General features: G+C 49.6%; 1 protein-coding gene across 1 annotated transcript; it reads left to right on the top strand.

The window, feature by feature from the left end:
• Nucleotides 1–1,653: 1,653 nt before the first annotated feature.
• On the top strand, nt 1,654–9,635 carry LRIT1 (leucine rich repeat, Ig-like and transmembrane domains 1). Its single transcript, XM_006742968.3, has 4 exons — nt 1,654–1,775; nt 3,964–4,430; nt 7,092–7,397; nt 8,480–9,635. The coding sequence occupies exons 1-4, from the start codon at nt 1,654–1,656 to the stop codon at nt 9,451–9,453; spliced, it is 1,869 nt and encodes a 622-aa protein (XP_006743031.2). The 3' UTR covers nt 9,454–9,635.
• The last annotated feature ends 4,845 nt before the right edge of the window (nt 9,636–14,480 follow it).

Consider the following 14,480-nt stretch of genomic DNA (forward strand, 5'->3'; position numbering starts at 1 on the left):
ACCTTTCTTGATAACCCAGTTACCCCTTTTTCCTAATTTCTTTTTTTTTTTTTAAAGATTTTATTTATTTATTTGAGAGAGAGAGTGAGAGAGAGAAAGAGCACAAGAGGGGGAGCGGGAGAGGGAGAAGCAGACTCCCTGCCGAGCAGGGAGCCCGATGCGGGACTCGATCCCGGGACTCCAGGATCATGACCTGAGCCGAAGGCAGTCGCTTAACCAAGTGAGCCACCCAGGCGCCCCCTTTTTCCTAATTTCTATCTTGCATTACCATGTGTCATTACCATATGTCAGGTTTTTTTCATGCCTACAAGATCGCAGAAGACTTCAAGGGACAAGGGAAAGCAGGACAGGGCCAGGAATCAAGGGTAGAGCTCTGTTAGGCTAGAGAGAGATGGGAAGACATCCCCAACAGAAGGCGGAAAAGGCAGGTGTGGGAATAATAAAGGCTGCCCTTTTTGGTTTGGGGAGGAGGAGGGACAGGTGGGAAACATTGGGAAAATCATATTGGCTGGATTGGAAGAGAGGAAGAGAGGGAAACCAACATTTCCTGGAAGCCAAGATTGTCAAAACAGGCCTGGCACAGAGCTAGGCATTTTATGTGTGCGCTGGGGCCCTAGGTATCTGCTTGGTCACACTTCACTGGTCTAGGCCTGCCTAAGCCTATAGGTTCGAGGGCCTGGGGAATCTTCTGGAAAAGCTGAAGGAACCGGGAAGGGCATGCCTGTCCAGAGAGCAGAACCTTGAGGTCAAACGTGAAGAATGAATGAGTGAAGGATGATGTCTATGATGGTACAGGGTGGGAGGCAGGCAACAATCAGCAAAAACTGAAAGTGCTTTTTCTAAGAACTCGTGAGATCCTGCTCTGGGACTTTTCTCAGAGTATGATAACCAGAGGAGAGGCATGCTTTCTGCCGTCACACAGAGACACCTCACGCCTTTGGCATTGATGATGATGCCCACGAGGGCTTGGCTTGGACAGTGTGTTCTGAGACCGGATGTCCAGGGGACATTCAGGGAGGCAGCTGCTTGCTTGGCAGAGTGGGAAAGTTCATGAGTCCATGGAACACACCTCTGTGGTGTCCCCCAGATCTCTGAATTTGAACCCTGGGATTTGAACCCTGACCCTTGAGCTTGGCTGTTTCTAATGTCTTTATCACCTTCATCTCATTTCTTTCTCCCAATAAAACTCACAGGAGAGAATTTCCAGTGGCCCTTATCATAGGCCAGGTCTGTCTTCATCTTGTGAGCCCAGGCACCTGGCACGGTCTGTGTAGCCCACAGCCTCTCTGACATGGGGCGACTTTGCAGGTGGACAGCCAAGCTGGCCAGTCCATGAGCCACTTGCCCCTGGGTGGCTGCCCACCTGCCCCACCTTGCCACTCCCTGGCCTCCCTGGGCCGGGGGCCATTGCCACCAGAGAGGATCCCCCACCCTCCAGGACTGGGTGATTCCAGGAGCAATAAGCCGCTGAGTGCTGTGCCCAGGGCTCCCCTCCCTAATCCCCAGCCTGTCCCTGTTTATCCGATGGCCTCGGGAGGGGTTGTGTGTGTGGGGGGCTGATGAGCCAGTGGGCAGCTGTTGGGCTTCCTGGGCTGGGACGACAGAGCAGTCCAGGGACAGGCCCCTGTCCGGGTTACAGAGGAGCCAGGAGCCATGAGGGCGGCAGTGGGCATGCTCTGGCTCCTGGCCCTCTGGGGGCACCCCCAAGCCCAGGGCTCCTGCCCCTCTCAATGCAGCTGCAGCCTCCACATCCTGGGTGATGGCAGCAAGGCCAGGTACGGCACCAGATGTGTGGGATCGGTAGGCCCCCCCCCCCGTCTCTGTAGCAGCTAGGCTGGGTTGGGAGGGCTGGATGCCGGGCCCCCAGAATATGGCTGGGTGAGACCTCCATCTTCTGGGCCCTTGAGACCCGGTGCCCTAGGGGGCTGGTCTGCTCTGCATTGTCCTGCAGCCAGCAGGGCGTGGGAAGTACCAAGTCCCTTTACACATGGGGGCGGGGGTGGGGCACAAGAGTGCCCACTCCAAGAAATCCGTCCTGAGTTATCTTCCATGATCCTGGTGGCGAGGAACCCTCTGAAGGGCAGGGGAGGTCTCCCCCTTCCCTCTTTCTTTTCCTCTCCTTCCTTTCTTCCTCCCATTCCACCATCCTCCCTATATCTCCCCAGCCCCTTTTCTCCCAGGCCTCTTCCATTCTCTTGCCTCAGCTCCTGGGGGTACACAATCCCGTCCCAGGTATTTCTTACCACCCCACCCATAATGCGACCACCTGCCTCCTCATGCTTTCCCCACTTTGGGGCTCCTCTGGCCCAGCCCCCAGGAGCCTTGGCCTCAACCCATTTCTATGGGCTCTCTGAAAGCCCAGGAGTGCCCATTCCATGCAAGCAAGCACCCCTCCATCCTCAGCCTTTTCTTTCACTTCTCCAAGCCCCACCTGAGCCCCGAGGGCATCTCCATCCTCTCCTCCTCCCCTTCCGTGGGATGTTCCAAAGCCACTGTGATTTGTGGACCCTCACTCTTCCACCATGGCTCACTCTCCCTTTTCTCTCTGGCAGTCTTTACACCATCTTTTTCCTGACATCTTCAACTTATCCACTAATGACCACTGCATTTCCTGACTTGCTCAGGGATTTTAGCTCCCGACTCAGGGCCTTTCCTACCATCTTTTCAACATTTTGGCATTGCATTCTCCCTTTCTCCCCTCGTCTTCTGATCAGGGCAGCAAGTTATCAGTGTGACTCTTACAATGATCCTGGCAATGGGTGTTGTGTTGACTGGGTGCGAGGGGATGGAGAGAATGGAGAGGCACCCCCAAGAAAGGATACCCCATGTGGTCTGAAAAACAAGAAGAACTCCATTCTTGACCTAAGTCTCTGATGCTCTAACTCATATGGATCAGCAGACGTAAGGATCCTCTCCCCAAGGAAAGCCAGGGCTGAGCCCTGAGCGGGCCAGGAGATAGCCCATGGTGACGGACAGTGTGACCAGGATGATGAAGAGCCTCTCCTGCCCCTACCTCCAACAGAAAGCACAGGGCTCGAAGTCACACAGCATCAGTGACAGACCTGGTTTTAAAACCCAGTGCTTAATGGAACAAGGTTTAGGAAGTTACTGTCTGGGCTGAGGGATCATTGCAAGGAGCTTGCAGTGCTGGAATACCAAAATTTGTGATAATGGTCAATAAATAGCATTGCACTCCTACCAGTGACAGATAGGCAGAGCGGGTACACAACATGACCTCATTTAACCCCCAAAACCACCCTGTGAGGTGGAGTCTATTACTGGAAACTGAGGAAATAGAAGTTATGTAATATACTCAAGGACACATAGCCAGCAAACAGAGAGCCCAGGTGTGAATCCAACTGCGGGGCGCAAAGTCCTAGCTCTTAAACGCTTTAATCATCTCTGGTCCCTGAGTCAGGGGAGTCCTGAGGTACCCAGTGTTTGGCTTCCATTTCTGACGCCCGCTGAGATAAATATATATATATTTATATTTATATTTATATATTTTTAATGAAGATAAGCCAAAGCAGTCACCAAAACTGAGGTTTAATTTAACAAAGGAACACTTTTAACACCTATGTGCCGTGCTGCAATGCACAAAATGATCTCAGGATTTACGAACACTATTCATTCTTAGTGCACAGCAGGCGGTGTGCGCTGTAATGGGAGATAACAGTTTAAGCTTGAGTCCTTCAGGCCAGTGAAGAGACCAAAGGGCCCTCTGGGAGCCCCGTGCAAAGGTCTGAAAGCAAGAACCGTCCCCCACCCGCCCGCGAAGGGAAATCAGGAGGCTGCTTGTTCCTGGCCCATGTCCAGAGCCCACCGCAGCTCGGAGCCTGGGTTCCGGGGTTCGGTGTTCCGTGCAGACCAGGAGGCCTCGTGAAGGGAAGTCCGGGAGGGAGCGGGGGCGGATCTCGGACCCGACAGGACCGTGGCTCCAATGTCCCCCATTTCTGTGACCAGGACGGTGGTGTGCAGCGACCCGGACATGACCCTGCCCCCCGCGTCCGTCCCTCCGGACACCTCCAGACTGCGCCTGGAGCGGACGGCCATTCGCAGGGTGCCCGGGGAGGCCTTCAGGCCGCTCGGCCGCCTGGAACAGCTGTGGCTGCCCTACAACGCGCTCAGCGAGCTCAGCGCCCTGATGCTGCGGGGCCTGCGCCGCCTGCGCGAGCTGCGCCTGCCCGGGAACCGCCTGGCCGCCTTCCCCTGGGCGGCGCTCAAGGACGCCCCCCAGCTGCGGCTGCTGGACCTGCAGGCCAACCGGCTCTCCGCCGTGCCGCCCGAGGCCGCGCGCTTCCTGGGGAACCTCACCTTCCTCGACCTCTCCAACAACCAGCTGATGAGGCTCCCGCAGGAGCTGCTGGCCACCTGGGCTCACCTGCAGACCGGGCCCTTCCTTCCCGGCCACCGCACCAGGCTGGTGCTAGGTAAGGGGCGGCATCCTTCACTTGGAGCCACCTTGGGGAGCTTCGGGGCGGGGAGGGGGGCGGGGAGTCTTAGGCAAATTATTAAGCCTCTCTGAGTCTCTGTTCCTTACCTGAAAAATAGAAATCACGCCTGCCTTGGGGGTTCGAGTGAAGATTGGGTGAGAGGCACACACTGGCCGCTTTGGAGCTCAAGCTGCTGCCAGTTCAAATCCCGGCGCTGCCTCTTACTAGCTGTGTGTCCCTGGGGAAATTGCTTAGCTTCTCTGTGCCTTGGTTCCCTTCTGTAAAGAGAGAATGATAATAATATCTATCTCAAAAGGTTGGAGTTGTGGGTAAAAAGACAGCCCTTAGCTCACGGTAGGTACATGTGGCAGGCACTGTCTAGGGGTTAGTAAGTAGTGGTTTGGGCCTAAGGCTCATGTCAGATAGACTGGTTCTCTTTCCTCTGTCCTATGAGGGGATGGTGGCAGAGGGTGGGTGGTAGGGAGTGGATGGGTAGTAGTAGAAGAGAGACCTCCTAGCAGGATGTGCCTGGAGCCTTGGCTCATAGGGGGTTCAGTACCAGGGGCTGGAGCAATCTTAGAATGGTTTGGGGCAGCTCCTGCCCTAAGGCCCAGGAGAATCTCAGGAGGAGGGAATATTTAGAGGTCTTAATGCCTGGAAGCAGGGCAGGTAACAGCAAGCCCCATTTCAGCTCCATCCACCCTGCAGACTTTCTCATCTGATAAAGGATAGTGTATAGGATACTATTTACATGGAAAAAATTGGTTATTTGAAAATAAAATTTAACTAAATGCCCTTTAAAATATATATATATGCTTTACAGAAAAAGCTAAAGACTCTTTTGCTCCTTCTTCTGATTCTAATTCCTACTCCCCCTTCTAACAGGTAGCTACTGTTATGTTTATTTGCATGTTCCCTGTCTTTTAGAATGCATTTACATGCATATATATATGCACATAGAAATTCTGACTGTGTTTTGCATAAAATTTCATATTGTATAGAGCATATTGTGTATATTAACCAGCACTAACTTTTTCACTCAAAAATATGTCTTGGAGATCTAAGTTACTGCAAATGGATCAATTTCATTTTTTGTAAACTGCATAATTTTCCATAGTAGAGTTATACTACAGTTAATTTAGCCATTCTCCCTTCAATGGACCTTTAGATTGTTTCCATTATTTTACTAACACTTATGATGACACAGAGAACATTCTTGAAAATGCATCCTTGTGCACGCAGACAAATGTTTCTCTAGGATAGGAACTGAAAAGGGGAATCCTAGGTAATGGAGTGTGCACATTAGACATTTTGATATCAGTCTGATAGTCTCCAAGTGGCTGGGCCAGTTCTCACACCCCATCAGTAGTCCATGAGACCACCCATGCAGGTGTTCTCACTCTGAAAGTATATTGCCTATCAATGTGGGGTCTTAGTTCTAGGTGCTGGGGATAGAGCAGAAAAGAAGATAGATGAAAATCTCTTCCCTCATGAGGCTAATAATGAAAAGGGTTGGAACGTTTAATTTTTGCCAGTTTAAGGGGTAAACCTTTCCCTGTCATTTCACTTTGCTGTTTGCATTAATTCTTTGGGGACTCTGTTACAACAGGTGAAAGCCAGCTAGCTCACCGCCACAACGGGGCAGTGATGATTCTTGGGGTGCAGATGTATCATTAAATGCATTTAATCAGTGACACAGGGTAGCAGCTACCAGAGGGATGGGTTGAGGATGGGTGGGGAAAGGAGCTGGCATCCTCCCAGCTAGTGTTCAGAAGGACCTGAGAGTCATGGATGTACAAGCAGATGAATCTAACCCCCCAACCCCAACCCTTGACATTTCCCCTTCCAACTGTATCAAATATATGTATGTAAATAAATCATAAGCCATTGATTCTCAGACATACTATTGAATTTAATAACAGTCTTTGGAGGATAAAAAGACACCACATTAAATGCATTCATTTCATATTTCAGAAATGGAAACATATAAAAAGGAATTGTGTCGTAGAAGTGAGGACACATGATAGCCCTCTATCTGTAGAAGGTTCTTGGGCAGGGTGGGTACAGTGACCTACTTTCATCTCTATAAAGAAGTTCAATTTTAAAGTAAAGAGGGCTGGATATGACATAGGATTTGATTTCCTGGCCTCCTCACTCCTCCCCTTTTGAGCTTGTGCCAAAGGGACCATGGCCCAGAACAGTCACCCTCATTGCTGGGGTGATGCTGAAAGTGTCACATAAGCTGGGAGGACAGAGGTCAAGGGTCAGGGGTCATGAAACAGTTTGAGAAATGAATTTTGGCATATGGCAGGTATTGCTGAAACTCACTGCCTGACCAGTAGCCTGAAAGGATCAGTCCAAGAATGGCAGCAGGAATTGCCGATTTTGTCAGCATGCTGCATGGCTGACCCAAATGCTTAGTGTGATTTATCTTTATTGATGCTTATAGCAGCTCTGAAAGGGAAGTACAGCTATCATTCAAGATTAAGAATCAGCCTAAAGTTCCACAACTAGCGAGGCAAGGAGCTCGAACTGAAGGCCAGTTCTGCTGACTCTGAGCTCAGGACATGCCTTGTCCTCCCTGAGGGGGAAGAGGAGCTGGCCATGGGGAGCTGAATATCGAGTGCTCACCGCTTGCCTCCCTTTTCTCCCCTGCAGGGCTGCAGGACAACCCCTGGGCCTGCGACTGCCGCCTCTATGACCTGGCCCTTTTCCTGGAAGGCTGGGCCCCACATCTGGCCTTCATAGAGGCCAGGCTAAAGTGCGCCAGCCCACGCAGCCTGGCCGGAGTGGACTTCAGCCAGCTGGAACTGAGGAAGTGCCAGAGTCCCGAGCTCCGCCCAGGGGTGACCAGCGTCAGGTCTCCGCTGGGCAGTGCGGTGTTGCTACGTTGTGGGGCCACCGGCATCCCTGGGCCAGAGATGAGCTGGAGGAGAGCCAACGGCCACCCACTCAACGGCACAGGTGTGTGAGCCACAGGGACTGTGCAGGTTGAGTCGGGGGAGGTTGGGGGACAGTGGCTCTCAACCTGTCCTACATGTTCCAGGAGCCACTCTATCCGGGCCCACCCTGGGAGGAACAAGATGCTGCCATTTTGGTGGAAGATACTCTTAGTATATTTAGTATTTAGAGTAAGTGTCCAAGTTGTAATTGTTAAGCCAGTATCACGAGGAGTAATTAACCATATGAGTTACCATCTCTTGACCTCCTCATGTGTTAAGTATATTACGCACACAGTTGAGTATATTAGGCACACGGTGTCACTGAACTTTAAAGAACAACCTGATTATCCTTCTTGTTTTGTAAGTAAACAGACTTTGAGAGGCTAAATGCTTGGCTTACAGTGCAGAGCCTGTGGTCTTTTTGCTGTGTAGACAGAGATGGTTCATCTCTGGCCCAGGTTGGTGGGATTTGCAGGAGTCACGGCCCACCTATGGGCAGAAAGGGGGTTGAGGAGCAATCATTTCTTAGCGCCTGACCAGAAAACCTCATGTCTCTCGTTACTTTCTTCGGCGTCTCCTTCAATTAGGTTGGCAAGTGTTGCTCTAAGACTGAGTTTGAAATCAATTCACAAACAAAACTGGATCAGGATCTCCATTATGTAAAACAGAGTTGAAAATGCTGGGATTGAGGTGGCAGTGGGTCTGGACAGGGTGGTCATGAACTTCCATCTGGGCCTCTGCCTCATGTTCACCTGATGCACCTAAACCCCCACCCCACCCCCCAAGCGCTGTCTGCTGCCCCGAGGAGTCCGTTCTGTAGGACTCCAGGGTCCTGAAGAATATTGCTTGACCACCTCAGATTTAGAAGGCAGATCATCTTTAGACTTGGCCTGGACCTAGGTCTCCCCACTTTGAGCCCCGGTGATCTTGATCCCCTTGGCTAGTCTAAGAACAGTTGAATGACTCTCAGTGTTTTCTTGGGATGACAAGGTCTGCTGCGTACACAAGAGTATGCACAGTCCAAGGGCTGTGAACTTGGCCCTGGCAGGAAGCTAGGGGCCGATGAGCCCATTCATTTTCCCACTTACGCCTCTTTCCCTGCAGTGCACCAGGAAGTCTCCAGCGATGGCACGAGCTGGACGCTGCTGGGCCTGCCTGCTCTGTCCCCCCCTGACTCTGGAGACTACATCTGCCAGGCCAAGAACTTCCTGGGAGTCTCTGAGACTGTCATCTCCCTGGCCATCACTGAACCTCAGGCTTCCACGGAACGGAGTGGGAGCCCAGGGGCACTGTGGACAAGTACCGGCGAGGGGGCAGAAGCTGCTGCGTACAACAAGATGGTGGCCAGGCATGTCCCTGACATCCCCAGACCTGCTGTCCTGGCCACCAGGTCCCCTGTGCCCAACATGAAGGGGGAGCTGACCCTCCAGCACTTACAGATGGGGATCCCAGGAGGGCGCTCAAGTGGGCAGGCAGGACGCCAGGAGGCCCGAATGGTGAGGTCTCTCAAGGTGGTGGGAGACACTTACGAGAGCGTGACCTTGGTGTGGAAGACCCCCCAGGCAGGCAACACGACCACCTTCAGTGTCCTCTATGCGGTCTTTGGGCAGCGCAGCATGCGGCGGGTGGTTGTGCCGCCTGGGAAGACCAGCGTCACCATCCGTGGGCTGGTGCCCAAGACCAAGTACGTGGCATGTGTCTGTGTGCGGGACCTGGTGCCCCAGAAGGAGCAGTGTGTCATCTTCTCCACGGACGAGGTGGTAGACGCCGAGGCCACCCAGCGGCTCATCAACGTGGTGGTGATCAGTGTGGCTGTCGTCATCGCCCTGCCCCTCACCCTGCTCGTGTGCTGCGGAGCTTTGCAGCGGCGGTGCACCAAGTGCCCCGCGGGGGGCTCTGCCGAGGCCGCGGGTGCCTACGTCAACCTGGAGAGGCTGGGCCACAGTGAGGACGGCTCCGAGGAGCTGTCCCAGCACAGCCTCAGTGAGGCCGACAGGCTCCTCTCGGCCTGGTCCAGCACGGACTCTCAGGTCCTGGGCGCCAGGGGGGGCCGGCGGATCAATGAGTACTTCTGCTGAGGGGGCGCTCCCTCCAGATGCCCGCACACCTGCTGCCCCGGACACCTCTCCCTCTGCTCCTCCCACCTGCTTACCCGGACACCCGAGTCCACACTCACCCACTCTTGCCGGCTCGGGTACCTGATTCCTCATACATTTACACGCAGCGACGACTGCTAACTTACTAAGCACTTACGGTGTGCCAGGAAGTGTTCCAAGTGCTTTATGTACATTAGCTTAATCCATCCTCATCGCAGCCCTTCGCAGCAGGCCCTACGTGTTCTCCCCATTTTCCTGGAGAAGAAACGGGGGGATTAACCAACTTGCCTGTATCTATCAGTTTTTTCTGTGTAACAGATAACAGCCAGATCTCAGTGGTATACAGCAACAAGCCCTTATTTTCACACAATGACAGGTCTGCGGGTTGACCGGGGTGGCTCTGCTCCATGAGTTCTATTTGAGGCCCAGGATGGAGGGTCAGTGGTTACTTGGGACAGACTTCTTTCTTGGAGGGGTCGGATGATACCAGAGGAATGAGCAAAAATAAGCGACGTCTCTTAAGTTCTCGGCTTTAGAACTGGCACATGGTCATTGCCGCCCCTATCTTATCTGCCAAAGCAAGTCCCATGGCCAAAGCCAACTTTCACAGAGCAGACAAGGACAGCTCCCCCAGGGAGGTGATGGCGGGGCAGGAAATAGTGTGCCGAGCAGTGGTCTGATCCTACTACATTGTCCACAGCAGCTCTGGAATCTGGACCGGGAATTGGTTCCAGAGTTGACAGTCCTTACCACTCCCCTCTCTGGCATCTGGATTCCATTTATGCTAGCTTGTAGACACTCACACACGCAACCTCTTTATGTTTTAGCCACATCTGTACAGTCATATACACGCAGAAACACACGCTGTGCTCTCACTGTATACGCTTAGGGATTCTAACATTTTTTTCTCTGATTGCCATTCTGCCTACATAATCATTTGATTTTCAATAAATTCTAGAGGTTTGGATGATGCCGAAGAGACTCCTGCTCATTTACTCTCAGAATGTCAGGCTGGAGGAATCTGAGTCTGAGAGATCCTTCATGGTGGGTGGCACAGGACATTCAATGCTGTGGGGCATAAAGCTCACCTCTGTCCCCATGTAGCAGCCTTTGTTATTTGACTGAAACTTACCTGGGTTCCTGAGGGTGTCTCAGGGCCTTCCCAGTTATTTGAGAAGCCATTTTAAAGTGGGATTCCTGTTCAGTTTGCTTAAAACTGGGAAAGCGCTGAGATATTGTCTCTGCGCACAAGTGAAGGTGAATGTTCCCAGCAAAAGGGTCAGTGTTGTGTCTTGTCTGCAGGACTGGGCTCTAACAAGGGGAGCATCCAGGGTGTTTGGTACCAAGGCCTTTAGATAACAACTGCAGAAATTTGGGGACAGCAAGTGATCCAAGGCAACTATTTTGCTGGTATCAACTAAGAGGCCCCATATTGTGTTTATCCTTTGCCAGATATGAAACAGTGTGATGGAGTGATTTTTTTTCTTGAAGATTTTATTTATTTATGAGAGAGAGAGAAGAGGGAGAGAGAGAGAGAAAGCGAGCAGGGGGAGGAGCAGAGGGAAAGGGACAAGCAGACTCTGTTCTGAGTGCAGAGCCCGACTTGGGGCTCAATCCCAGGACCCTGAGATCATGACCTGAACCGAAACCAAGAGTCAGACGCTCAACTGACTGAGCCACCCAGGTGCCCCAATGCAGTGATTTCTAAAGCTACTGTACTCCCTCTCATATTTACAAAAGACCTTGCAACATATGACCTTACAACATATTTTCCTGTTTTCCCTCATTTGATCTTTATAACAACCCATCATGGAGGCTGAGCCACTTGATTTTACAGATGAAAAAACTGAAGCCCGATGAGTTGAATAATTTATAGAAAGTACTGATTGATTTTTCTTGGAGGGTCTAAGTCTATGATAACTTTCTGCCAGGCTGAGGTTCTTTATTCAGTGTTGTCTCTGCAGTGTAATCTACAGCAGGTTCACTATGGAAATGGATTTTTCCAAGTCATTGAAAACCATAAGAACTATAAGTCCACCAGTCCAGATGAGCATGGAATTTCCATATATGGATATTTTCTGCCCTTCACCTGGAGGGTACATCTGACTATAACTTATGGGCCATAGCCATTGGTAAGAGAAATTATTTGGTTGGAAGATGACAAAACCACTGTCTACATCATGGGTCAACAAACATATATTTTGTAGAGAAAATCAGTAAATAGTTTAGGCTCTGTGACTACTACTCAACTCTTCTGATGGAATGTGAAAGCAGCTGCAGACAATATGTAATTTAATGGGCATGGCTGTATTCCAATAAAATGTGATCTACAAAAACAGGTGGCAGGCCGGGTTTGGCTCCCAGACTGTAGTTTTCCAACCCATGATGCAGATTTATCAAGGTATTTCTGCTGTTGAGACCCAAGACTCAAGTCTGATTGTTTGATATTTGAGACTGACAGGCACTCCCTAAATTAGAACAAATACAAGTGCAATAGGTGAAATCAACCACCTATTGAAATGGTGAAAATAGTTCCTCTAAGTGATTGGCTGAGCCACTCAAGATTGAGAAATTATTGGCCCAAAGGCAACTAACATCCAGTTTTATTAAACCTTGTTTGAGGAAAATTCAGGAACTTGAAAGTAAGAATTTGTTAGTATTTATCCAATATCACTTGAATGTGTGTGTGTGAGAGAGAGAGAAAGAGAGAGAGAGGAAGAGAGAGAATTCAAACTTTTCAATGATTCATTAAGACCTACTTTGGTGGTTTGGATAGAATGACCCCCAAGATGGTCAGCCTCCTAATAACCATCTGTCAGTCTTCCTTTGTGTGTTCTGTTTTCCTTGGTTTGCTCTTGTAGAGAAGAACCATCCTGGTTTATGCTCATGAATACTCATGTAGCTGGAAAAAAATCAATTCCCATTGTAAAAAAATAAAATGATGTCTGGTTTATATATTGGTCTTTTGGTATATGAGTCTGGTTAGTATAAGTTGGTCCCTGAAAACCTGCTTAGAGTCCAGGGAAAATAATTTCTGGTCTCCCAGTGATGAAGTCCAGTCTACACCATGGTGATCTTACAGCATGCTGTCCTTGGAAGCCTTGTTTGGAGATTGATTGCAATTGTGGCATCTCCATCATGTCTTTTTCTGACTGCAACATGGTTATATTCCTTTTGACCTAGGCAGGGGGTATGTCTGATGTCACTTATCTCAAATTACACATGTACGTTGCAGGGTACAAAAGGCAAGTAACAGAAATTGCATCCTGGAAAGTGGACTTAGGCTACTGAAATTAGGCTATCATTCAAGGGACTCAGTGAACAGTGTGTTTAGAGATCTTAGAGCTGGAAATTTTTGCTTTAACTATCATGTAATCCAGTAGAGACAAAAATAAACTCAAAAGTACTTGAACATGGTATTTAATTGCAAAGGCATTGTAGTCAGGATAGGTTAGGCTTATGCTATACTAACAATTACCACATTTTGGTGGCTTAGCATAGAAAGATTTAACCCTGTTTTTACAGGGTCTCTTGAGTCTGTGGGAAATGTGGTTGGAGGGAGGGCTCTGCTCCATTTATTCACTCAGGGACCCAGGTTGGTGAAGACTCCACCACCTGGAATGTCAACAAGTGCTGTAACAAGGGGAAAGAGAAACTAGAGAATCATGTAGGGGCTTTTAAAACATTATTTCCTCTAACATTTCATTAGCCAGAATATCAGTCACATAGCCTGCCTATTTCAAGAGAGCTTGGGAATGTAGTCATCTGTGTGTCTATCACAGGCATGTCACAGAGCATGGGTAGCCAGGAAGACATCTCATATGTGGTTGACAGCAGAGGGAGGAGCGAGGGAAGAACACCAGCTTGAGAAAGAGGAAAGATAGTGTGTCTGCTTCCTGATATGTCACCTAGTTCTCTAAGCCATCCCAAAGCTCTATTAATGTTGGGGTAGCATTTTCCAAATGAATAGATAGAAAACCATCTTATTAAGGTTCTATTAAGACTAGCCAGGGAACCACCACCAAGAAGCTATTTATATCTAATTATTTCATAAACAGAGTGACCCCTTCTCCCACGACTATCTCTACCAATAACTCTAAGAGCCAAGTTCCTGAAAACATCCTGCAGGGAGATGAGGGTGTCATATTCTCAAACTTCTTCCCCTTGTTGTTAAATCTCTTGAGTTTAGGGACACCACTTAACCACTAGTTATTCAAAGTAAATGACATAACCCAGATTTAATTGTCCCAGTCTCTTGCCTTAATTGGCAATGCAGCTACACCCCTGTGCCCATATGCCAAATAAGGAAACCAGAAGATGAAGGGGCCAGAAGAGGAGAAGGAGCAGTGCAGAAGTGGCCTGCATAATTCCATAGATGACATGCCAGTGGATGTTCTTCTCAAGCTTTCAGCAAACCGATGGAAGGTTAGGTTCAGCTGGATTCACTGGAAGAAGATAACACATGATGAACAGAGAAGAAATTGTGGGAATGGAGATCACTTTAGGTCCTTATATTTTGAGGTGAGAAAAATTTACTAGTGGGTTGTGATGCAATGAATTGAATCACATTTTTTCCCAAAAAGCTAGCTTGACAAAATCTTGGCCAACCTAGATTTGGCAGGAATCACATTTTTTTCCCCATAAAGCTAGCTTGACAGAATCTTGGTGCAAGTCTCTGGAGTAAGATCAGAGTTGCCCCCCATCAGGCCAAACTAACTAGGCCCTTGGGTCCTCTTCACCCTCAGTTTTTGTATATGGGTTGCTTTGGGAAGGGCATGATCTCATGCAAGCAATCTTTGCAGCTGAGCATCAACCCATTCCTTGAAGGGGGGCTAGGCTGCACATCATGTCTAGCACAAGCTTTGTGCTCATTGCACTCTCTTTGTTTTGATTTTTACCTTGAGAAGAATTCCAGAGATCTAGCCAGATTGTAGAGCTAGACAAGAAACTTGAACAAATATATCTGGCTTGGATGGAAAGCCTGGAGTGTAATCAGCTTAGCTGGTGAC

This window comes from Leptonychotes weddellii, chromosome 6, assembly GCF_054177405.1.
Source record: "Leptonychotes weddellii isolate Sample4059 chromosome 6, ASM5417740v2, whole genome shotgun sequence".
NCBI classification, from domain to species: domain Eukaryota; kingdom Metazoa; phylum Chordata; class Mammalia; order Carnivora; family Phocidae; genus Leptonychotes; species Leptonychotes weddellii.